General features: G+C 39.4%; 1 protein-coding gene across 1 annotated transcript in view; it reads right to left on the reverse strand.

Moving 5' to 3' along the window:
* The window catches only part of vcla (vinculin a), a 117924-nt gene that overhangs the window by 35157 nt on the left and 55728 nt on the right, over window positions 1-27039 (reverse strand). The window contains exons 3-12 of the mRNA XM_043678615.1: window positions 25967-26117; window positions 25708-25816; window positions 25139-25261; window positions 24181-24341; window positions 14010-14100; window positions 13695-13842; window positions 12225-12378; window positions 6134-6309; window positions 5580-5770; window positions 2728-2795 (exon numbers count right to left, since the gene is read on the reverse strand). Coding sequence (XP_043534550.1) covers window positions 2728-2795; window positions 5580-5770; window positions 6134-6309; window positions 12225-12378; window positions 13695-13842; window positions 14010-14100; window positions 24181-24341; window positions 25139-25261; window positions 25708-25816; window positions 25967-26117 — 1372 coding nt within the window. The remainder of the gene's footprint in view (window positions 1-2727; window positions 2796-5579; window positions 5771-6133; window positions 6310-12224; window positions 12379-13694; window positions 13843-14009; window positions 14101-24180; window positions 24342-25138; window positions 25262-25707; window positions 25817-25966; window positions 26118-27039) is intronic.

Here is a 27039-nt window from a genome sequence, read left to right on the forward strand (position 1 = left end):
AGGCAGGAGCTGCATTACAATTAGAGATTATAGCCGTAAAAATACATTTGGGGAGGGGATGATGGAGAAACCAAGGCAAAATCAGCTTTGAGTCTTCTTGATCACTTTTCGAAAGCTAGTGTCAAACACAATTGCTCCAAGTTTTGATCTGAGAGAACGGTTTGGTTGTCTTGAGTCTGCATACTAGCAATAAGTACAATGACTTGCTGGCCAGGATCTAGAAGAATCTTTTATTAATTTGACCAAGGCTTCGTTTTGTTTTGGGGTATGACTAATGGGCCAACCTAGAGTTGCTCTAAACAGGATATTTTCCATGTAATTGCCTGCACTCAAGTGGTGTTCACCAAGCTCAGTTGGACTGGTGAGGGTGTCCACTTCCATCAGAATACCTTGAAACTCACTTGCATTTACTCATGATAAAGTTATTGTAACAGTCATTGCTACATAGTTACTTTATTAATCCTGCATACCTGATGGTCTCTGACCATCTAATGAAGGGTTAAATCAAATTCAGTCTTCTCATCATTGTCTGAACTTAGTACCTGATGCCTCAGGGAAAGTTAGGCTCCAAATGACAAAAAACGCTGCAGCTCCACAGGCTATCAGGAGAATTATCTGTTGTCTTTGCCACAATGCCATTTGCCCACAAAAAATAAAACGCTCTTTCCACATATTGGGTCCAGGCCTTAAAAGCAGGATTGAATAAGTCAATCTTCTCAATTAAAGTAGTGAGACAGGAAAATGCTTAACCCAACTCAAAGATGACTGCTGTCAACAAGTTTCTTCAGGATCATGCTGGACTCTCATCGCCATTGAAATAGTTCAATGGAGGCCAGCATCCCGCCATCAAGTCACCCTGTATTTACACACTGTCATTTGACTTTCGTACTGCCTTACACAGAGTCAGGCACCAGAGTATCAGTATCCCTGACACTCAATCTTTTCATGTCAGCCATGGTGCCCCGATTGAGGCTGTTAATCTGATCCAATCAGGGAACTTATTCTACGAGTTCCAACTGGCTGACCACATCACAATCATTGCAGAACCCAAACCGAATATCAGTGAGCTTCAACTTTGCAACTATCTCCTACTTGTCTACTGATTCCATGGATTGAGACTATTGAGAAACCACAGCATGCTGGTATTCCTGCAATTGGTGCTTCAATAGTGACCAAACTGTAAATTTGCCTTCCAGCACAATTCATTCTACAGATAGAATTGGTAAATTGCAGTTTGCAGAAAGTTTCACATTTGCACGTTTTATCATGAATTTTCAAAGGTGTGGACGGCTGTATTTTTGAAAAGTAATTCAAATAGCATTTGCCTAGGTCAATCTTGGCTAACAATTATTTTCTGAGGACATTTGATTTGAATTTTTGGAAATATTCTGGATAGTTGGATGACATTAACATTTTCTACAAGATGAACAGTGTGACACAAATGTTTTGATCAGATTCAGATTAGATTAGATTCAGATTCAGATTACATTACAGTGTGGAAACAGGCCCTTCGGCCCAACAAGTCCACACCGACCTGCCGAAGCGCAACCCACCCATAACCTAACAGTACGGGCAATTTAGCATGGCCAATTCACCTGACTTGCACATCTTTTGGATTGTGGGAGGAAACCGGAGCACCCGGAGGAAACCCACGCAGACACGGGGAGAATGTGCAAACTCCACACAGTCAGTCGCCTGAGGCGGGAATTGAACCCGGGTCTCATGCGCTGTGAGGCAGCAGTGCTAACCACTGTGCCACCATGCCGCCCCTAATTTATACAGTTTTATACTCTGTCTCATTTTGTAACTCATCACATACTGATCCATGGAAAATGCAGGGATCGGGTGGGGGGGGATGGGGTTGTGTGGGATACTCTTTGGAGATAGAGTGGACTCAATGGGCTGAATGGCCTTCCACACTGTAGGGATTCTCTGATTCTATAATTCATCAATAAACCTCCCTACTGGATGGCTTTTGTAATTGCTTGAAGGTAGTCTTCGTATGCAATCGATTTTCATTGGTTCACAGTTCTTTGTAGCTGTATCACCCTCTCTTCTCGTGCACTGCCTTTGCCAACAACTTTTTCCACTGCATGCATTGCAAAATTGATGAAAGCTAAGTCCATGCAGAAGGCCAGACCTTGCAAATGTCTTACTAGATCTGGTGTTCTGGTCACAATTCAATCGTTGAGTTTGTATTTATGCTTCATTGGTTTGTAAGGACAGATTTATGTTTCTTTTCTATCCAGTGGCTGTTCCATGCAATAAGTCTTTAGTTTATCTGGATGAAGCTTCCATGGATTGGTTGCGATCACCATTTTAATTCTTGTTTACAAACTCCCCATTTGAAAACTAACAATTGCTCTGCATTTGCTTGCTGAGAGATGTATGGATTCTGTGGGCTTCTGTCCAAATGGCACAATTTCTAATCGAACAATACAAAAGTTAATTCTAACTCTGAATTCATCTCCGAATGAGATCTATCTTTTGAGGCTCTTTTAGATCTTCAGCTATTAATCTGAGAATGGTAAGTCGATGTGGACTTCGTTCCCAATTGCCAAGTAAATCGTATTTGAGTGCTATTCTGCCTTGATCGCACCTAAATCTAGAAATCATAGTTCTGAATGCTGTTTGAACATTTTACATCTGTTAGGTTATCTTTCTTCTTCCAATTTAAGACAACTTTTGATCATTTCAAAAATATGCCTTGGATCTTCTTTCACTAACCATCTGGAGCTCAGTGATTTTTCCTGCTGCTACTTTAAAATTGTCCTTCTTACAAACAAACCGTAGCACTTGAAAATTATTTAAAAGTTGAAACTTCTTCAATTTAAATGCTGTTGATGTTCCAGCAACTTTTTAACCATAGCAATATTAGTATAAGACATCGAAACAGAAGTAGGCCATTCAATCCATCAAGTTATCACTGAACCGAATCTTCAATTCCACTTTCCTGCCTTTTCCCCATAACTCTTCATTCCCTTACTGATTGAAAATGCCTCTCTCTCAGCCTTGAGTATCCTCAATGTCCTAATTTATACACTGCTCTTCATGAAATAATTCCACAGATTCATACCTTCCTCAACTTGGTATTAAGTGTTACAATTAAGTTTTGAATCTTTTTCAGATTATTTTTAAAGTTTGTACATCTTCTGAGTCTTCTTACAATACCTTAGGAATATACTTTTTTAGTTTTTCTTTAAGTGTAAGACCAAGTGGAACAGTCACACTTTTTTCCCCATTTGCTTTTACAAGTTATCATTTCCTACAAAGATTTTAATGAGGAGTAAATCCAACACGTCTCAAATGAGCCTTGACAGAAAATATTAGCAGGCCAGAGAATTTTTTAAAAATCTGCTCCTCCATAACATCTACTTGCTAAGTGAAGGCGGAACAAACATTGATACATCCCCTATATTTTCATTCCCTTTCTTTAACACATACCATTGCCTCTCTCAGTCTTGATTGCACACACTCAACACTCACACTTGCAGTCAATGAACTCCAGCCAAGAGAGTTTATAGTGCAAGGGAAAAGTAATGTTTGTAGGTTTGAGCTGGGGGAAGGTTGTGGAGGAGATCCCAGCAATCAGTGTTGGCAAACTTGCTTTTCCAGACGTAGATGGTTTTTCAATGTTTCTTCATTGGATGTTGGGGTCATTAGCTAAGTAAACATTTGATGTCCATAATATCTAAATGCCCTTGAAGTTATCGGCTGTCTCCCTGAGCCTCTGCAATACTTGAGGTATTGCAACTGCCACAGGACTGTTAAGAATAGAGATTGAGAATTTTGATCCAGTGACATTAAAAGAAAGTTACATGTTAGGATGGTGAGTGGCTTGGAGGGGAGCTTGAAGCTGGTGGTATTCCTGTGCATCTGTTGCTCCTGTTCTTTTAAATGGTAAAGATCACAGGTTTAAACTGTGCTATCAAAGGAGCCTTGGTAAGTTACTGCAATGCATCTTGTTGATGGTACACACTGCAACAGTGAAGACAGTGAATGCTAAAGGCCAATCAATTTGCCAGCTTTGCCAGAGGGTGGTCAGTAACTTAATTTAGCACACAGTGTTCCAGATTTCGTGAATATGGGCAAAGACTACAACAGCAAGGAAGTTAAGTTAAAGTTTTACACTTTCCTCCAGCCTCAGCTGGAATATTGCATTCTGAGCATCACACTTGAAAAAGAATGTGAAGGCATCACAGAGGGCGTGGATCAGGTTTAACAGAATAGCTTCATTGATCAGTACTTTCATCGAGGAAGGTAGATGGGAGAAGTCAGGTCGGTTTTTCTTTGAATGGAGAAGATCAAGAGGAGACATGGGCGGCATGGTGGCACAGTGGTTAGCACTGCTGCCTCACAGCGCCAGAGACCCGGGTTCAATTCCCGACTCAGGCGACTGACTGTGTGGAGTTTGCACGTTCTCTCCGTGTCTGCGTGGGTTTCCTCCGGGTGCTCCGGTTTCCTCCCACAATCCAAAAATGTGCGGGTCAGGTGAATTGGCCATGCTAAATTGCCCGTAGTGTTAGGTTAAAGGGGTAAATGTAGGGGTATGGGTGGGTTGCGCTTCGGCGGGTTGGTGTGGACTTGTTGGGCCGAAGGGCCTGTTTCCACACTGTAAGTAATCTAATCTAATCTAAACATGATTGAAGCATTCAGAATCGTGAGAGATCTTGACAAAATAAATAGAAAACATGACCACTCAAAAAGGTTGAAAAATGAGAGGGCAATACATTACTTAATAAAAGCAGAAGTGATATTAATGAAGTCTTTCACTCAAGTTGTTAGGGTCTGAAATGCACCACACAAGTGTGGTGGAGATGGGTTCAATGGTAGTCTTCAAAGAGAATTGAATGTTATTTGGAATGCAACAAAATACAGTGTTACCATGAGACGTTTCCAGAATGACATTGAATGAGATGTTTGCTTGGACAGCCAACATGGCCAATGGGCTCAATGGTCTTTTTTTTAAAGATTAGATTAGATTACTTAGTGTGGAAACAGGCCCTTCGGCCCAACAAGTCCACACTGACCCTCCAAAGAGCAACCCACCCAGACCCATTTCCCTACATTTACCAATTTACCTAACATGCACATTTTTGGACTGTGGGAGGAACCCGGAGCATCCGGGGGAAACCCACACAGACACTGGCAGGATGTGTTAACTCCACACAGACAGTTGCCTGAGGCGGGAATTGAACCTGGGTCTCTGGCGCTGTGAGGCTGCAATGCTAACCACTGTGCCACCATGTTTTCTTCACTGGAACAATGCTGTGATTGTAAAGATTTCTTGGATAGGTCAAAACACAAAATTAGATGTCACTTGGAAAGTAAATGTGACTTCAGACAGGAACTGCATGTGACTACAGTTCAAGTGCAAAATTTTAACATCTCTAACTGGTTGAATCGTGTTAATTTAACATCGATGGAAGGTGTAAAAAGCAAATTTAAAACTGCTTGCATGTAAAGGGTGACAAAAAAAACAACAAATGTAAGTCCTTGGCCCTGCAAGTGACAAACCGGCCTTTCAGAAACATGAATTATCACTCATTCAGTATTTCAATAAATTTCAATGGACTCACCCACACCACGCCCATCAACTGTAGGATTATCAATCCAGCGCTGGGCTTGCTCTATTTTGCCTTCCAAATTGACTGCTGCTTTTACAGGCCTACTATTGGCCACTGCTCGGTTTGCCTTGGTCTGTAAGTTCTGTAGTGTGGTTGCAATTTGCTTTGCCAAAGCACGTGCTTCTGGGGTATCACCTTTACCTCTGCAAATTCGAGAACACAGGATTACAACTCTGCTCTTAACACGAATCAAACAACATTGAGGTAAATAAAGCTAACTGCAGACAATTGCAAATACTGATATTTAAAATACTTGAATTATGGCACAATAATTGATGGAAACTTAAGCAGAATGGTCAACAGTGATATATTCTGAGAAGGTTTAATGGTTATAAAGTGAAATTAGGTCTTAAAAATCAATGCAGTCTGATTCAGTTTAATCAGATAACATTTATTCACTAAAGTGAACGTTTCATACTGAAAGGACAAGACCTGATAGATTCAAGTAAATAAATTTGTAATAATCATCATTTTATGCTTGAATTACCCATTACTGGAATACATACTGCCTTTTCAGGTCAGACAGCTTGGCTGTCAATGCTCCTATTTCATTAATCGAACGTAGTATATCATCTCGTTCTTTGGGGTCTTCACAAAGATCTGCAATTCTCTTAGCTTCTGTTAAAATACCACGGATGTGCTCTTCTCCTTCAGGGCCTCCATGTGGATCTGCCAACCAGCTCTAAATAAAAAAAGTTAAATCCACTTGGCATGTGAAAAGAAAATTCAAGACAGAAATTGCATATTTTACAAGGTACCATCCTCCTTTGCTCCTTCTTACCATACTGAATAATGTTTTTCTGCTATTCATAGATTCAGCTATCTTCCACAGTTACGGAGCACGCTGCTTAAATACTCAATATACAAAACCAGAGAAATTGGCCATTTGGCTCTTGGAGCTTGCTCTGCCATTCATTGCGATCATGGCTGATCACCACAGCCTCTTCCCACTTTCCCCCACATATCCTTTGATCCCTTTAGCCTCAAGTGTTTATAACCAACCCTTTCTTAAAATCATCGAAGGTTTTGCCCTCACACTACTTCCCGTAGTAGCAAATTCCACAAGCTCACCACTTTCAGGGTTAACAAATCTTTCCTCATCTCAGTCCTACATGGTTCACCCACTATCCTTAGATGGTGACCCCGGTTCTGGACTCCCCCTGACCCCCAAACCTCCCACCCACCACCATTGTTGGGACCATCATTCCTGCATCTATTCTTTCTAGTTCCATTCGAATTTCATAGGTTTCTAGTGGATCTCCACCCCAATTCTTCTGAACGCCAGCAAATATATCCTAACCAATTCAACATCTACTCTTACATCAGCTATCAGTCTCGTCACTTTCACTGCACTCCTTCTACAGCAACACCATATTCCTCAGTTAAGGAGACTTAAACTGCACACATTTCAGGAATTATGTCACCAAAGATCTCTTTCATAGGAGCAGGGTATCTTGCTGCAATGTTTAAACCCTCTTACTATGAAGGCCATTTGCCTTCGAACCACCTGCTGCAGGCCTCCTGAAGATGACCGTCTACACATGCATTACTTCTAGGGTCACTTCCTTAAGTACTCTGTAGATAATTTGGCTGGGAGAATTTATCTGCCTTCAATCACAATTTCCCCAATAATACGGACTTCCTTCACTTCCTGTCACTAAACCCTAAATTCAACATTTCTGATATCTTCAATTTGAGTCCTCCTTTGTGACCACTGAAGCAAGCTGCACACTTAACTGGCCAACTTTCTTTATTCTCCATTATAAATTCCCGTTTATGACTGTTATCTGTGCTTTGGATATTTCAGCCAGTTTGTGTATTAAAAAAAGCACATATGCGCACAGCAGTAAGGCAGATGAAGGAATGCCAAATTCAGTTTGCAGTTCAACTATTTTATTAATAGAATGGTCCTTACTGAAAAACTATGTAACCACAAAACAACTTGCCACAATACTTGCTCTCTATCTAGCTCTCCCTGAGAAAGGATCCATGTGTCTGAGATGAGCTGTTAGACTCTCCTACTTCTCAGATATAGGGCTGGCTCTCTTCCACGAAGCCACATTACACATTTCAGGGTGGATCTTCTCCTCAGTCTTCTTGGGCTGCCACACAATCTTCTGCCACGGGTCTTTGCTGCTAGCTTTTGCTGAGTGGGTGGCTTCCAGGTGTCTGTTCTTATCACGCCACCCCCGTCTGAGACTTGGAATGTTCTGCGACCTTTGGCTCATCGTTCACAGTTCCTATGTCAGGAGGTGTAAAGCATACGTCCTCAGTCACTGGCTGGAAATCAAAGTGCCAGGAAACCCAATCAAAACTTCTCCAATACACAAGCTTCAGGTAGTTTGTAACTAGTTCCCCCTGAACCTTGCTGCTAGCTGCTGTTAAATTTAGATTGGCCAATTTTCTGTAAGGACAGATTTCTCCAGCTGCAGGATCTGTTTAGAATATCCAATTTTAGGCTTGTGATCGCTTGACCATATGACTGAAAGGGACCTAGATTTGTCTTCACTTGTTATTTTGTCTTCGCATACCGAGAGAATCTTATTCTGACTTTTTTTCATATTTTCCACTGCTTACTCTCGTGCTCTACTTTCCCTTTCTCACTGTGTTCAACACACATGGCTTTGAGCTTCACGTGGATAGAAATACAATTTTAAAAAAGGGTATAATTGGTCTACGTCAGCATTTACAATCAATGCCAACAAGCAGATCTGATAACAGTTATCCATAAATTCAATTTCAGTTCAACTACTTTTTCTAAGTCAACTGTCCAAGTGATTCTTGATTACTGAATTTCATACTCAGCCACGAACCTCAAGCTAGGAAATGCAATTCCACATTGCATGACCTCAATTCCACTGCATTTCCCCTCTAAGAATGTCAGGGTATAAAATACTTCTGACTTTGTTCAGTTTTCTCTGGCTCCTCGAAATGGTGTCAGTGATAGAAATGCTAGTCTCTTTAAGGCACCCCAGGACAATTCCAGGATGAGACCTGAGTTCAAGTCTCCCCTGCTCCAGAGATGTGTCACAACATCCCTGAACAGACGAATTAAAACAAAAATTGTTATTGTTATACAACCCTTGGCTGGGAATGCTTTTTAATTGTTATTTTAAATTAGTAACATGGGTGATTTGGTGGTATAAAATGGAGAGAATTATTGAGTTGTTGCATTTAGGAAATTTGTGGCACAGTAATCATGCATCGGGAGGCCAACGTTCCAAGTCACACCTACTGCAGAGGTGTGTAATAACATCTCTGAATATGCTGATGGAAAATAAAGGGAGCTGGGTATTATCCTTCAGGAGCTCATGACTCACAAACCAATGGAAATCCCTTCAAATCTTCTTTCACATGGTCCAGAGAGGTTTCTTGTACAGCTTGCTGCTGCACACCATCCACTACTGCTTCTTCATCTGCTGCTTAGGAGCCGAGGGCACAGCTTTAGAGTAGAGGCAAAACCTTTTAGAACAGAGATAAGGAGAAATTTCTTCAGCCACACTTGGTGAATGTATGGAATTCACTACCACAGAAGGTTGTGCAGGCCAGGTCAATGAGTATATTTAAGACGAAGGTAGATAAGTTAGTGATTGTAAAGGAAATCAAGGGTTAAAGGAGAAAGCAGGAGAATGGGGTTGACAAACCTAGCAGCCATAATTGGAGAGTGGAGCAGATTCGATTGGCTGAATGCCTAATTTAGGCTCCTATATCTTCTGGTCTAATATGCCACTACCGTTGTAGACTTCCTGTGTCAAACACTGTGCTGAAAAAAGGGAATCCGAATGTTTCTCAACCAGAAATCATGGATGAAAAGGGAGAGCTATTCCCCACCAAAATCCAGGTCTGATGTGTACAAGTCAGGCAACTCTGATTGATACAGGAAATCCAGGTAGGACCTTCGTAAAGCTACCAGAGATGCCAACAAGCAATACCAAACCAAGCTTGAGACCTAGATTAACTAAACGGACATTCATCATTTGTGGCAAAGCACACACAACACGAATGGCTCCAAAATGAAGTTAAACAAAATCATGGGCAACAATACATCCCCGTCCGGAGTACAATGCATTCTATGCTTGCTTTAAATGATGTCAGCGATTCAAATAGCTTCAGATGCACCTATACCCATGGGTGCCACTGCAACATTGGATTAGCCTGCTTGATAGTGAACTCACGGAAAGCGACTGGCCCAGATGGAGTCCTCAGCCGTGCACTCAGATCCTGGGCAGATCAGCTGGCAGGAGTCTACACAGACGTCTTTGATCTCTCTTTACTCTGATCTGATGTCCACATCTGCTTCGAGACAGCCATCACCATCCCAGTGCCAAAGAAAAATCATGCAGCATGCCAAAATGACTACCACCCAGCAGCTCTGACCTCCATAATTATGAAGTGCTTTGAGAGGTTAGTCAGGTCTCACATCAACCAGTCTCTATCATCCAGCCTACCAAATTGCCTGGATCCTCTGCAATTCGCTCACCAGCGTAAGTGGTCCAAGGTATCATTGCCCTAGTCCTACACTCATCCCTGGAACATCTGGATAACAAGGATACCTGTGTCAGGTTCCTACTTATTGACTGTACCTCCACCAACACCATAATTCCAAATAAATGCATCTCTAAACTCTAGGACCTAGGACTCTGCTCACCCCTCTGTGACAGGATCCTTGACTTCCTGATCAAGGCATCACAATGAATAAGAATGGACAACAACATCTCCTCCACCATAATCCTCACCATAGGCACTCATGGCTGTGTGGCCAAATTCCAACTCAAATGCATTTACAAGTTCACTGACAACACAATCATTGTAGGCGAGATCTCAACCAACAATGACAGAATTTAACAAAGACATTGAGTACTGAGTGGCACGTTGTAAACACAATAATCTCTCAACCAACATCAACAAAACAAAAAAGAGCTCGTCAATGACTTCAGGAAGTGGAATGGTGGGGACACCTGCATCATGGTGCTCACATGGAGATCGGCAAGAGCTTCCAATTCCTGGGAATGATGACGACCAACCATTTCTTCTGGTCAATCCACATTGACACGACAATCAAGAAAGCGCAACAACATCTCTACTTCATTAGGGAGCTCAGAACATGTTAACATGTCCACAAAGACTCCTAGCAATTTTTATAGATGCATCATAGAAAGCATCCCATCTAGGTGAATCACAGCACGTATGTGAGGAATAAGAGAATGATCAAAGAAAGAATAGGGCCGATCAGGGATAGCACAGGGAACTTGTGTATAGAGTCTGAGGTGGTAGGGGAAGCCCTAAATGAGTTTTTTGCTTCTGTCTTTACTAAAGAAGAGGACCTTGTAGCGAATGAAACCATTGAGGAGCAGGTAGGCATGCTGGAACGGATAGAGATTGAGGAAGCTGATGTACTGAAAATTTTGACAAACATTAAGATTGACAAGTCGCCAGGGTGCAGACCAGATTTGTCCTCAGCTGCTTTGGGAAGCAAGAAATGTGATTGCTTCGCCGCTTGCGAAGATCTTTGCATCCTTGCTCTCCACCAGAGTCGTACCTGAGGACTGGAGGTGTACAAGATAATGAGAGGCATAGATAGACTTGATAGCCAGAGACTTTTTCCCAGGGCAGAAATTGTTAACACGAGGGGTCATAGTTTTAAGCTGTTTAGCGGAAAGTATAGAGGGGATGTCAGAGGCAGGTTCTTTACACAGAGTTGAGAGAGCATGGAATGCGTTGCCAGCAGCAGTTGTGGAAGCAAGGTCATTGGGGATATTTAAGAGACTGCTGGACGTGCATATGGTCACAGAAATTTGAGGGTTCGTACATTAGGTTTACCTTACATGAAGGCCATTGGTCGGCATAACATTGTGGGCTGAAGGGCCAGTTCTGTGCTGTACTGTTCTATGTTCTATGTTCTATATGGCAACGGATCTTCTCAAGACCACAATAAACTACATAGAATCATGAACAGATCCTAGTCCATCACGAAAGCCAGATTTCCATCTATAGACTTCATCTATACTTTCCACTGCTTCGGGAAAACAATCAACATAATTCAAGACCATCCCACCCCAGTTATACTCTCTTCCAACTTCTCCCTTCAGGCAGAAATTCCAAAAGTTGGAATACATATGCAAGTAGATTCAAGAACAGCTTCTTTCCTGTTTTCAGACTTTTAAAGGACCTCTCAAATGTGAATTCTGGTCTGTCTTTCTGCGGCTGTTCTACTACCCTAACATACTTTCAATCAATCCTTATAGCACATGAAACAACACTTTTGTCTGTACCTCTGTACAGGTGACAACAATAAACCAATAACTTTTTCCAGCTTTTTTAGTTCTGACGAAGGGTCACTGGACTTGAAATGTTAAGCGTTTTTCTCTCTACATATTGCCAGACTTTGTATTTATCCAGCTCACCTGTTTTTGTCCCAAGAATGATGCTTCTATTTTCTAAGAGATCCCACAAACTCCAAAGAAGCACTGGAAACAAGATTCTCATATAGCAGAAAAGTAAATTCAAAGTATGAATCTATTAAGGCGAGATTCTAGCAAAAAGCTTTGAAGAACTCCTCTCTGATGAAACATTTCCTCAAAATTATTTTGAGGTTACCTGAGCAGCATCTATTTTTTTGGCAATAGCCTGTTTTGAATTAGTCATTGCCTCCAGCTTCCTGGCTGCATTCTCCACCTTGGCTGTTAACATATCGAGTCCTTGGGATACTTGCTGTGCTTTTTGCATGGCAATAGGTGTAGCCCCTTGACCTCTATTCATTAAAAAAAAATAGTATTAGCACCATTTCACTTTTATTTGTACATGCAGGTATATACTACAGAAACTAACAACATATTTTAAGCAGAGCCAAATGTGTGATAGTAGTAAACGGAGAAGCCGAAAGAGACCTATAGAGGTTCCTTGTACACAGATCATTAAAATATGTAAGGAGTACAAAAGATAATCCAAAAGGTGAATGAAATGTCTGTCTTTATAAATGATCAACAATTGGAGATGTGGTGGTGTAGTGCTAATGTCACTGGACTAGTAACCTAGAACACTAACCTATGATTCTGCAGATATGCATTTGAATCCAATCATGGCAAATGCTGAATTTTGAATTCAACAAAAACTTGTAATTAAAAATATGGTCTAATGGTGACCACTGATGATGATGATTGTAGTACATGAATCTGGTTCACCGATACCTTTTAGGAAACGAAAAATGCAATTCTTACTGAGTCTAGCCTACATGTGACTCCAGATCTTAAACTACATGACTGACTCTTAACTACACTCATCAGTTTTGGATGGGAACCAAATGCTGGGCTGGCCAGTGACACCTACATATTATGAATGAATAAAATTAAGAAAAATAAAGTCAGTCAAGTTATGCTGCATCAATAGAAAGAATAGATTAATCAAGATACTACGAGAACCTCAGAGTAGATGGAGGGAAACAGTTTTGGTTGGTTGTGGAGTCATGAACTTCTGGCTTCTTCCAATGTTGGAGTCATGCCTTTCAGGAGTGGTCATGAAATACTTCTACGCACAAAGGCTAACGGAAGTTTGGAACTCTTTTCTGAATACAATTAAAGTTCAGTCAAATGCTAACTTCAAATATGAGATAGAGTAAATTTATAAACAAAATTGGTATTAACAGATTTGGGGAAGGGTTATGGAGTCAACTCAAAGATTGATCAATTAATCTCACTGATTGGTGAATTCAGCTCAAGCTAATTGGCCTACTCCTTTCTTATGGTCCAAACACAACTTCATAATTAACTTTGCTCTAATGAGCTCCATTCATGGCTAATGATAGATATTTTCTAATCAATCCATTCAGAATTGTTGCGATACACAAGTGCAATAAGTGGGCTTTGAACTAAGGCCCCCTAGCTCAGAGGTAGAGACACTACCAGTGCACCTTAAAAGCCCCATCATTGTCACCAGAATTATGTAAAGCATAAACTCAAAATTTTGACATGAATTATCTGGTATTTCATGATCACAGTATCTCTGCACTAAAAATGCATCGAATTCTACAAGAAATAAGGTAACGTTTAAAAAACAAAAAAAAAAAGTTACCTGGCTCGGAGTTCAGATACTTGGTCAGTCAACTGGCCTAAAGCTTTCGTAGTGCCTAGAATTTCCCTTCGTTCTTTGCCTGCACAAAGTTCTCCAACTTTGCCAGCTTCATCCAGTATTTGTTTGATAGCCTGCTCCCCAGCATCACCTAAAACAAGCACCAGATTAGTTGAACTTCGAGCAAAAGACCAACATCATAAATTTCTGAAAGAAAAGAACACTATCTGAACATTTCAGACAACTAGGTGAGGAACTTGAAATTTAACTTCACATTTTAGCTCAGTAGCAATGCTAACATAAAAACTTAGTTATTACCTGGAGGTGCATTAGGATCACTTAGCCAGCTCTTGGCCTGGTCCATCTTTGAGTCAATCATAGCTAAAGCTCTTCTCATAGTTTCTGTATCCTATTGGAAAAAACAAAAGTTATCAGACAGTTTAATGGCTAAATACCAAAGAAAAATACCTATTCAATTCTATGTGACAAAATTTGGTCTTCAGTATTCTCGCAAGAAAGACAAAATAAGTAATCACACATCTTGAATTTGATAGAAATTTTTCTAGCTAGTTAAATGGTTTTCTTTTAAATACTTGCTTAGCATTTTTATTTATGGAGTCATAGAGATGTACAGCACGAAAACAGACCCTTCGGTCCAACTCGTCCATGCCAACCAGATATCCCAACCCACTCGGAGGAGTTGTTGACAGTGAGGAAGGATGTGGCAGGTTACAGCAGGATATAGAGAAGCTGCAGAGCTGGGCAGAAAGGTGGCAAATGGAATTCAATGTAGCTAAGTGTGAGGTGATTCACTTTGGGAAGAATAACAAAAAGATGGGGTACTGGGCTAATGGTCGGATACTGAGTGTGTTGCTGGAAAAGCACAGCCGGTCAGGCAGCATCTGAGGAGCAGGAGTATCGATGTTTCGGGCATATGCCCTTCATCAGGAATGAGGCTGGACATGCTAGGCAAACGCATTAACATTAAAAGACAGCCCTGCTCAACAATGAGCGCCTCAAGAGGATGAAGAGGGAGAGGAGGAACAGGACGTGTGGAGGGAGCAGCTGGAGGACGGGAAGAGGAAACTTGGAGAACCCATTTCTGGCAGCACTGTCCTTGAAGGTGATACAGGAAGGGGAAGGTAGGGACGTGGGTTGTGGTGGGTGGAGTGTGAGAAAGAGAGTTAGGTTTAATAACAGTGCCACCTTCAATGATTTCAGTGTTGGCTATTAGCTATGACTGCAGCAAGGTGCTGAGCACCATCTCCTCTGTGGGAATAAGGAAATCCAGCTGTACCTATGACCCTCAGGATATCTCCTGCAGCCTATGGATGTGCACATCGTGTCCTGAAGGAGAGAGTGAAGATCCCCAAAGAGTACCATGTAATCTGGTCAAAATAGTTGAATAGCTGATAGTGTGTGTGTGCACTGTAAGACCTGACTGTGTGGTTTGCAACAGTGTTAAATGCTTAAGAGTGTGCTCTTGAAAGTCAGGTATGAGCCCAGAGTGATACAATGGTTGGGATCTGAGATTTAGAGATGTGGTGTTTAATCAGTCTGGAGATATTGTTACATTTGGCAGGGTATGGCATTTAAATAAATATTCATTGTATATGTCTAGTTGTGTAATGTCATTACCATTCATATCGTTCATGGAATGCCCTGCCAGTAGCAGTGGTGGACTCTCCCTCTTTATGGGCATTTAAGCGGGCATTGGATAGGTATATGGAGGATAGTGGGTTAGTATAGGTTAGGTGGGCTTGGATCGGCGTAACATCAAGGGCCAAAGGGCCTGGACTGCGCTGTATTCTTCTATGTTCTATGTTCTATGTTCTAATCTAGTCCCATCTGCCAGCACCCGGCCCATAGCCCTCCAAACCCTTCCTATTCACATACCCATCCAAATGCCTCTTAACTGTTGCAATTGTACCAGCCTCCACCACTTCCTCTGGCAGCTCATTCCATACACATACCACCCTTTGAATTAAAAAGTTGCCCCTGAGGTCCCTTTTATATCTTTCCCCTCTCACATGAAACCTCTGCCCTCTAGTTCTGGACTCCCCCCAACCGAGTGAATAAACTTTTGTCTATTTACCCTATCCATGCCCCTCATAATTTTGTAAATCTCTATAAGGTCAGCCTCCGATGCTCCAAGGAAAACTGCCCCAGCCTGTTCAGCCTCTCCCCATAGCTCAAATCCTCCAACCCTGGTAAATCTTTTCCGAACTCTTTCCTGGTTCACAACATCTTTCCAATAGGAAGGAAACCAGAATTGCACGCAATAATTAGACCACTGTTGGAATAATATCCTGTATAACTGAATGGAATCCAAATATTCATGCTGTAGCAAGTTTTGAAATAATAGTTGTTTATTATGGAAATTATAAACCATTAAATGCAGAATTGAACAAAAATGGCTAACATCAAACTAATACTTAAATTCTGTTATGCCTTTATCTTTACTAAAAATTGAGGGATTCTTCCACTGCACACTGTACAAGCCATATAATCACAACCAGACTACAGAAAGCACAGTTATCTGCACACTTTATTTTGCTGAAAGGATAGGTACCTACTATATTCATCACACTTTCTCATGAATTTTATGAGCTTATTAAAAATCAACAGCAGTCCCAACTCTACACATGTAGTACAGTCATGGCTATTTTGACAACAAACAGAATTTCAGCTTCAAGCACCTCCTGTAAAGCCATGTTCTAAGCAAAAAAAAATTTGAAAATGCTGCAAATAACTGATAGCACACAAACGTCTCAATATTTCATTTCACAATGCATTTGGTTTCATCTGTTGAAACAAATCCATGACAAACAGGGCACTGGAACAGCCTATCACCAACGAAAATTACTTAGAGTACTACAAAATATCAGTTTAAAAATCCTGGAAATTAACGCAGAATACAGAAGGGAAGGAAATCAGTCCAATAATCCTTCATAGATGAGGAAATATTTCATCAGCAGGAGACGGTCACAATATTATAAAGTGGACATGTCTGAGAATAAACTGTGACTACACAACTAATTGTCCAATCGATTTCCTAAAATAAATTTGTGCAAAAGGAAACACATTTCTACCACATATATAAAATCACTCTTTACACCTCATTACAAAATTACTGCAGTTGATCAAAAGGGTCAGACAGCTTCGATATCTCAAACCATCCCTGGCAACCCCTAGTTCCTGATTCAGTAATTGGTTACACATCTCCTTTGTTGAAACTTTATTGCTGGAACAGCACAGCAGGTCAGGCAGCATCCAGGGAACAGGAGATTCGACGTTTCGGGCACAGGCCCTTCTTCAGGAAGAAGGGCCTGTGCCCGAAACGTCGAATCTCCTGTTCCCTGGATGCTGCCTGACCTACTGTGCTGTTCCAGCAATAAAGTTTCAACTTTGATCTCCAGCATCTGCAGACCTCACTTTCTCCTCTACACATCTCCTGCCCTCCAACTGGCCCAATCACTGCCTCCTAGCAGTTTAAATCACCTTAACCCAACAGTTCAATACAGTTTTCTTTATCGAGTTGAAAGATGACAACCTGTCCACCCAAATGAGTTAGTGTGTTGATATTCTAACTATTGATTTTTCTCTCTTTTTCACACTACCACAGTTGTTGTCCCTTTCTCTTTTCCCTTCAATCATTTACTGATCAGTATCGGCAGAGTCAGAAATTTGTGTTGAAACATATTATAAATACTTGCACTTTCAGTCTGATTTAGTGTTTACGAAATGTTAGACTGAGACAGTCCCCAGTGCACCAAAACCAAGCCCCAGGTCCATAAGACCCACTTCTGCTCCTGGAATCAATCCTTAATCCAGCATAATATTCAACTTCCCATTCTCAGACAATGCTTGCTGAGCATATCATCTGTTCCAGTTTTCTCCTCATTTCTTTCCATGACATCAAAAAAAAACTTAACATCAATGAGTTTGCGTCTACATATTATCACTAATCTACGCAATTTATCTAAAGAATTGCTAATCAACCACAGTCAACTCTTCGACCACTCCTTATATAAAAAGCAATGCAACTTCTAACCTCCCTCCCCACAGATGGGCAAAAGTACCTTGGTCAGTCATCAACAAAAACCTTTGGAACTCTAACCATTGCTGATTGCCTCATTAGAACACTAGAGACTTTGAATACTACACATTCTACCCTCAATGCTACCTTGCATCTCCATTTCTGAAGCACTATCCAGTACCTCTCACAAACTATACATCACACTTGCTCCCTCAAGCAAAATAGTGAGGCCACAACTTTAATTTCCTTTTGTCCCAGGGTTAAAGTTGTTACACTGTGGTGCTGTTAGCAAACAAAGGTAGCTGCACTGATTGAGAGGGCTGACCTATAGACCCATCTCTCCAAATCAATCCAAAGACCCTCCTCTTGGTTCAATAACTGAAGGATCAGTTTTGTCAGCACCATCTTGGACACTAATTCTACTGGCTTGCCGCATTACCTTCCACATATTCTTAGCTCAGTTACCCATATGCTTTCAAGTATAAAATCCTGTACTCATCACATTGCTCACATCCTAGAAGACTTCAAAATCCCCTCAGTACTGCTAATCTATATTGTGAAACACCTTAATGAACATATTTCATTTAATCCAGTATTTATTTTAGAATTCCACAGTGCAGAAAGAGGCCATTCTGCTAAAGTCTCCAGGGACCCTCCGAACAGCATCCCACAAAACCAGCCCCCAATTCTGACTCAGCAACCCCATGAGTAATCTATTTAGCCTGCACCTCCATGGTTACTACAGGGCAATTTAGCATTGGCAATTCACCCAACCTGCACATTTTTGGGCTTTGCAAGAAAACCTAGCAGAACCAGACACAGGCACAGGAATAACATGTGAACTCCACATAGACAGTCACCCAAGGCTGGAATTGAACCCAGGATCCGGGAAATGAGAAAGGAGTGCTAACCACTGAACCATCATGCCACCCCTTGCATACTGAACAAAGGACATTATAAGTATTGCATCAACTAAGCGCACCTTAGTGGTGTCCTATAGGAGTAAAGAAATATCATAACCCAGTTAATACACGTACCAACTTGAATTGTGTCCACACATTATACACATCCACGAATTCGAACATCCAAAGTTCACTGTATTGCCTCAACTCTCAAATTCCTCATAACATAATTCAATGGAAGTTTTAGTAAACTGGACAACTCTTCATAAACAAGGTTTACAGGATAGGAGAAATCAGTCAACTTAAAAGTTCAAAACAAAATCCAATAATCTTTCCGACTAAGTTAACTTATTTTCCTCATAGCTTGGTTTGCAAAAGCTTTTGATCTCACCTGATATCTTCTAAGATCATCAATCACACCAAAAGTTACAACAATATATAGACTTACATATTGTTGGTGTGTTAAAATATTATAACTTGCCAACTTGTTTTCATCTCATTATTTAACACAGCATAATACTTAGCAATTATGAATATGATAAAGCACATTTGTACAAATCTCTAAAATGTGATTAAATAGTTGCCAAACTTTGGTTAAGTGGAGCCCAAGAAAACATCACAACCAAACTTATGCTGTGACATACAAGCAGTGCTCATCTTTTTTAATTAATGCATAACATGTGCAACAGCAATAAAACCAGGAAAAGCATTCGGAAAGCCAAATAGCCAAAATAATACCTTTATACTGATGTCAACATACAAACTGTGTAGTGTTTACTATGCTTTGCTGTTATCGACAAAAATATTAATTCAAATTCAGGCTTGACAGAAAAGGTTGGCAGAACTGCTGGAACAAACTTGATGCCTTGATTAAATGTGGTATAAAATGGCAGATTCTCCTACCAACAGTAGATGTGCACTCATTAGCCAGTCATCAAATTTGACATGATATGACAATCTGAAAAAAGTAAGCAATTTCCAAAGAAGCACTTGGTACAATGAGAGGCAACAATATTGAATTTACTGTTTCTGGGACTATACATAAGCTAAGGGAAAGTGGCATGGAGCAGAAATAGAAAGGAAATTGATTAATATTCAATAAAATATCTAAAGAAATGGGATCAAATTTTTGTGCTTTTCACAACCTTCATTTAAAACTTAATGGAAATGTTCGGTACAGCATAAATTGTTTCAAACAAAAATTTAACTAATCAGCTGCAATCTATATGGTTAATTGTCCCAAGTTAGATTTGGTTCAGTCCTGATCACCGTACCACAGAAAGAATATGACTAAATTAGAACAAAAAAAATTTATTTCGGATGCAATTTGGATTGAATGGTTTGAGTTATAACGAGAGGTTGGAAAGCCTGGAACTTTTTTCCCCTGGAATGCAGGATAATGAGGGGTGACCTTGTGAAAAGGGTATATAAAATCACGAGAGGCTGAGCTAAGGTAGATAGCCAACAGCTTTTGCCCATGGTAGGACAAACTAAAACTAGAGGGCACAGGCTTAAGGCGAGAGTAGAGATACATAAAGAGTGCAAGGGGCAATTGTTTTCACACACAAGGTAGTGAGTGTCTAGAACAGGCTGCCAGAGGAAGTGGTGGAAGAGAGTACAATTTTGTCATCTTAGAAAGATTTAGACAGGCACATGGATATGATATGTATGGAGGTATATGGACCAAATGCAGGCAAATGGGACTAGTTTAAATTATGAAAAAACTGGGCAGCACAGGCAGGCTGGGCCAAAGGGCCTATTTCCACGCTGTTGACTTCTCTAACTCTTGAAGAAAATCTCAAAATTCATTCAGTATCACAAATAATTTTACCTAAAAACTACATTTCTATTGGGAGCATTATTTTGATGCGATGAACAATTATACAAGCTGACCACACTGAGAGACTGATATTAAGATATGACTCAACAAACAAACAAACGTTACAATACGATGGTCAAGATACCTATATTTCTGACAAAATTAAGTTTTCTTAATTTAAGTGGATATTAATAAATTCTCAGTTACATAATAAAAAATTGAAACTTAATTTAACTCAAAGGTTTTGAGAAGAAAGAATTATCTAAGATGACAAAAGATCATTTAGTGTTAATTTAGTATTCAAAATGAAGTTAATGTATTCAGAGGATCAGTGTGGAACAAAAACTATTTCTTGACCGCTTGCCAGAAAAACAATATCCAGGCCACTTTATGTACAGTGATGCAAGAATTAAAATCGTCAAGTACAGGTCATTCTGCTATAACGCACTTTTCGTTAATGTGAGTTGGCTGAACCACGATTGACAAACTGGGGACACTGTTTCTAAAGTTCAAAACTTTTAAAACATGCTGGCTGTAGCACAATTACATCGCCAACACTTAAAGCACTGTTTCTAAAACATGATACTTCTATAATGTGGGGTGCACAAGAATGCAACCCTTGTGTTGATGAAGAACTACCTGTAGAGATCAAAGCAAACTGTTTCCCTGGAGTTTAAGATAAGCAAATTATCATTTTTAAAAAGCTAAGTATAATTTTCAAAAACAGAAACTGCTGTTACTTTTACACTAGTTCTAATATGCAGTTTTCAAAGAACATTAACAAAGTGGGAAGCTGCAGCAAGCAAACCTAATGTGGCACGCTGGATGAGCAATTGCAAACATAAAGGAACAAAACCATAGTTTATCTAAGTCTTATTAAAAATACTTATTACAAATAATTTTGAACTTAAAGAGCTTTCTACAAGTGTAATTGATTCAGGAATAATTGGAAGATTGCACCAACCATTAAAATCAATAGTCAAATCACTCATGTCTTTTATACAGACAGGAGAAAAGCTGGTTTAAAAATTGCATAATTATATGTGTATTAGAACTTGTGTGTTAGAAACATACACTCACTGTTACATTACAAACGAAGTGTTTTTATCTGTGTTTTCTGCACTAAAGTTAAGTACTTGTCATTAGCAATAAATTTAGTGTGACGGTTGAAGCGTAAGTAAATAATTGAACAGCAAGGGTTACTCGTAAGAGGTGGGGAAGCAAGAGAGGTCACTGAATTGAGTGACGATCTGAACCACCTAATGGAGAAAGACATGTGGCATTCATAGAATCTACAGTGTAGAAAGAAACCAATTCACCCATTGAGCTTGCACCAACCGTCCGAAGAGCATCTACCCAGATACAACCTCCTATCCTATCCTTCCAACCCCACATTTACCATAGATAATCCATCTAAACTGTGTGGCCATAATCACTGCAAGTAATTTAGCATGACCAATGCACCTAACCTACACATCCTTGAGTTGTTCTACAAGAATTTGTGCACAATTCAATGTACTCAGTGTCTATATTCTGGTTTTCAAACATGTGCCTGGTCAAAGCATAAAATTGATGATGTAGGTATTGATGTTGTATCTTCCTTAATGATAGTGGTAAAGTTCTATTCTGTAGAAGAGCCACACATTAACTGTGCAAGCTCATCAGTGCAGTAAAAAACTATTTTAAGTTTGACATCTGTTACAAACCATGAATAAAGCAGTAAAAATAAACCATTTGCTTCTAGCTTCTATCACTGTTGTTGCCTTTTATGTAAACTTACTTCTCTCAGCTTTGCTTTTCAGAGATGTATATTTCAGTAGAAAGATTGGTACAATGATTGTACCAAAGGCACAAAACAAATCCAACTCAGCACAATCATATCACTGATTAATTGTACTCCCTAATAAGAACAGTTCAAATAAATATAAACAAATAGCAAAAGGTTGGTCCAAGAAAGTGTGAGAAGTGATGAGAAAGGAGGCCGCCTTCTTGTGGAGCCAATTTGAATGGCTGAGAATGGATATATGATGCACATCAAACAACAGGAAGCTGCCCGTGTTACTGTCAAAGAGGAAAGCGTGTAGAAATAGAACTCAATAAACACAGATAAAAAGTAGGTACTTTCGAGATTGGCACTCTGTATCCTTGGTCACCAGAGGAAACAGATTATTGTCAAAGAAAAAGCAAAGTCGGAGGGGGAAAAAACCTCCTAAGAATCATGATTGAGATAGCATTGCCTATAAAGGAAACAGCAGATTCAACAATATCCAAAATGGAAGTGGATAATTGATAAAGCGAAAATATTTGTGTGATTATGAGCAGAGATTAGGGACAAAACTAACTGAACATCTCTACCAAAATGCTGGCACAGCTCAAAGTGCCAAATGGCCTGTTTCTGCACTATAATTATATTGAAGGCAGCACTTTATAGAGGAATTCTTTGTTCACATCCACAAGCTCAGAAACAAAAGGCATTACTGGTTTGTTGTGGTTCAACACCTTGCAAGGTTGTACATTCACCAATGAGCCAGAGGACCTAATTCATCACAGAAGTAATTCAATTTAAGTACTGAAAATATTTTTTAAGATACTGAAGTGTATGACTGATCCTCATGGAAGTGATGTATTACCTTCCCACCCCTGCTAGCCACTCGACCTCTCAGTTTTATTGGCAGAGAGCTTTGTCAGAAGATATTGCAGCGATCATGCTATCATCTGATTTGGATTAAAAGTTTTAACAGGCATTGTCAAACCATGAAACATTGGTGGTAAAAATGTCCCAAGCACATAACCTAACCGCAAGTTGAATTTCAAGAACTGTATCCAGCATGTGCTAGCCATGACATTATTTGAAGCAAATTGCACCACACACCAAGGCAGTAAGGCAATAAAGAGCATTCATTCAGAACATGCTTCAGCAGAAAACGAGAAAAACAAAACAAATGAGCTTACCTTCTATAAGGAAGAATGAAGATGAAACAAGGAAGAAAGTAAAAATAAGATGCTTGTAATGATCCCAAAAGGCAAAAAAAGCAAAAGAAAAGGTTCTAAACAGATAATGTTTTGACCACAAAAATGCAGCTAGTTCATCATGAAAAATTTTCTTTTGTTTGTAGCTTGAATATCACTGACCAAAAATATTAAAACATAGCCAGGATATCTGGTATTCATCAAATTCACATTAACATATGTTGTGATTCAGGGGTTTTAGGTCAGTTGATAGACATAACAGAACAAAGTGCATGTACTCTCCGGTCTTAAGACAGCCATTTTTTGTAGTGAAACACACACAGTCATATGCAGGAACTGAACAACATAATTCTATTATACAGTAGTATGCAGGTGTTATTTTACTCCAACCCATATCAATTAATGTATTCTATGATAATTTAAGACAAAAATAAACTGAATCCCAATTTCACTAATATCTCAACATGTCAAACAAACAAGACTCAAATGTCCTATTTACTGTAGCTCAATGAAATAAATGAAAATGAACAAAAACAAAGAGTCTTGATACTAAACCAAGAATCAAGAATTGAAGACAGTGAAAAATGAAAAGAAAAAAGCTGTCACAGTAAGATCGCACACTGCAGACACACGTGTATCAAAATTATTCAAAAACTGTTAGGGAAATTGTACATTTTATTATATTTCAAAAGACAAGTAAAATGAAAGCTTTACCACTAAAACAATTTTATTGTAATTTACTGAAATTCTCAGATATACCTTGCTAGCCCAAGCATCTTCATCCCAAGATGTTAGCTGCAGAACACGAATGATTTCATTGATTTCGGTACTCATCTTTTCCACAGTGAAATTACGGTTCTTGAGAGCTTCTTCCACTCCTTGGCTTTTGAACTGCTTTGTCGTCACAAAAATCTTAATAGCTAGAAAATTAAAAGGAGCTTTCTTTTGTAAACATAGCACATTGGTCCATGACCAAACACTTGAGGATATTCTCTACCCCACAATATATCCAGCAATTAACTAAAGCCTGAATTTCAACTGCAAATTCATCAGTTTTATAGTAGCCACAGCTATAATTCACATCAGTTAATATCAGAAAGACCCAGAAAGTTGTTAGTGTTTGGAAAAAAAAAATCAGGTTGCTGTTTTACAATGTTCCAAAACAGTCCCAGTCCAAAATACTAGCCAGTTATTTTTCATACCCTTAATATTTTTAAACAACTATTTTAAGCCCTTCTGGAGTTTACTTTCAGGCCATCTGTATCAAAGTACCATTTATTTCCAACAACTGAGTTTCTTGGCAGTATATTTTTTGAGTAATTTATTCCTTCTCAACTTTCAACACAGTACTGATTATGCAAAAAGCATTAACACACCTTCACAAAAATAAAATGAAATTGGTGTAATGCTTGAACAGAAATCAATTCAAATCTGCATGCCAAGAGAAAGGAACTGAAAATAAAGTTCAGCCATCAAGTCAGAGATGTAATATTATGCTGAAGATTTTAAGCAACAGGAGATTTATCTGATTTGAATAAAAACATATCAAGTCACCAACGTATCAACGTGTTTGAATGATGACCTGTAATCAAGATTGAAGGGTACAGAAGGAGGGGTGGGAAAAGAAAAAACATCACAGCTGGTTGGTATTTTCATTGTTGAAACATACTGATGGATCCCCCCCCCCATCCAGAAGTTTGGCTATTTTCAGAAGTACCTGAAATCAGTACAGGAAGAAGTTCTTTCACTGTGTTCATGGAATTTACCAGCATAACCCTGTGCTCTTGATGGGTCAATTCCTGTTGTCTTTCATCTATCATCTTAGCCATTTTAGTCATTCCTAATTGGGGGCACAGGAAAGAAAGAAGGAAAAATAAAATCAATAATTGCAGCACATTAGAACAGAAATGCAAGTCATGCCAACGCTGCCCACGCTTTAAATTCTGATATACATAAATGGTCCAATGCACAATATGAACTTCAGTTGGATTAAAACATAAATTTTGGAGTTACATTTCCAACATTCCAGACCTACTAATGCAGCTGCTAGTTAGTTCTCATTCAACCTTCATCCATCAGACACATCAATGTATCTGGTTACAAATGTTATCAATTGTAAATTGGTCATAATTTGAATGTTTTTCTTTTTGGAACATAAGCTTATGCTCCAAGTAACAAGTTTAGCTTCACAAACTAGGACATCTTTCAAAGTTTGGCTTCAAGCAATTTAATTTTCAACTGTTGCTTTAGTAATAACTTGAACTTCAAGTAAACCCAGTTCCTAACCTGGACCCAAATTTTTGGTGTAGGTCACCAAATCCTCCATAGTTTCGACCACTTCTGCTACTGTGAGATATTCCAAGATACCTTTGCAGACACGGATGATTTTACGAACCTGGGAGGTAAAATTAATTGGTACAAAATTAACTTGTTTAATTTACACACAACACATCAACTTGTGGCATACTAACAGACAGACAGATGCAATCTAAGGTCAGAAACATTTTGCCCAAACAAAGAGGAATAAATTGTCATAAAAGAATACCTCCGCTTCATCAAATGTCAACAGTAAGTCTGAAGTTCCAGAAAGAATACCTCTGGAACCATCAATGAGGTAATCACGTGCAGGTACAGCATATGGATTGTCCTTCAGCATCTGTGCAGCCTGGATCAATTTAGTGCAGGCATTTTCAACCCTATGAATGATAAATCAGTAAATTAGGATAAGTGTTCAATTCACTTCGAAATACATTAGTGGATTTCTTCAGAGATGAACAGAATGAATCCCAAAACCTGTATATAGTGCAAAGGTAACAGTAATGACGACGACGACGACAACAACAACACTGAAGACAAACCGGAAGCTTTTGGATGACATATTGCTAACTTGTTCACTCCAAGGTTTACTGAACTAAATGGATATCATGAAGTTTGAAAAGATGATACATATGGACAAGTGTTATTTATAGATAATTTTGAACAAATGTAACAAATGCTGGTTGCTTCACTGCAAGATAGCCTTTTCTCTATGCTATTTGCTCCCCATGTATTTTAACTCCTTTTGTGACCATCTTACGATGTATTTTGAAATAATCAGCAAGAACTCCAGAAGTCAGAAACTTATGATCAGTATATTACTACTGATGATAAAAATCAAATATTTTGTGGAGCTCTCAAGTGGTGACACCAGAGCATTAAATGCATTCAGACACCAAGCAAACCACAAACTCCACACCCACTCTGACACCAACCTGGTACAGAATGTTGATTTTAGCAAATTTTAACAGTACTTCATTTTCATTGAGTTGCCCTTTGAAGCAACAGTAGCTTATAATTGGACAAACTTGCTTTGTGAGCTGTGTTCTCACCATTTTCACAAAACAAAGAAAGCCATGAGAAAAAATTAGGAGTAGGAACAGGTACAACAGCTGAGAACCTGTCAGCACTTGTTTTAAATATCATCCAAGATTTTCCTCAAACAATCTGAATACTAAAGCGTCAGCATACCATAGTTATTCATTTTCATGGATTGTGGTATATAACATGCCCTTCTTTACTCCGTGGTCTCCAGTGAAAGAAAATCATTACACAAGAACTTTGTTCAAGAGGTAAGTTTCA

Source organism: Chiloscyllium plagiosum, chromosome 38, assembly GCF_004010195.1.
Source record: "Chiloscyllium plagiosum isolate BGI_BamShark_2017 chromosome 38, ASM401019v2, whole genome shotgun sequence".
Taxonomy (NCBI): domain Eukaryota; kingdom Metazoa; phylum Chordata; class Chondrichthyes; order Orectolobiformes; family Hemiscylliidae; genus Chiloscyllium; species Chiloscyllium plagiosum.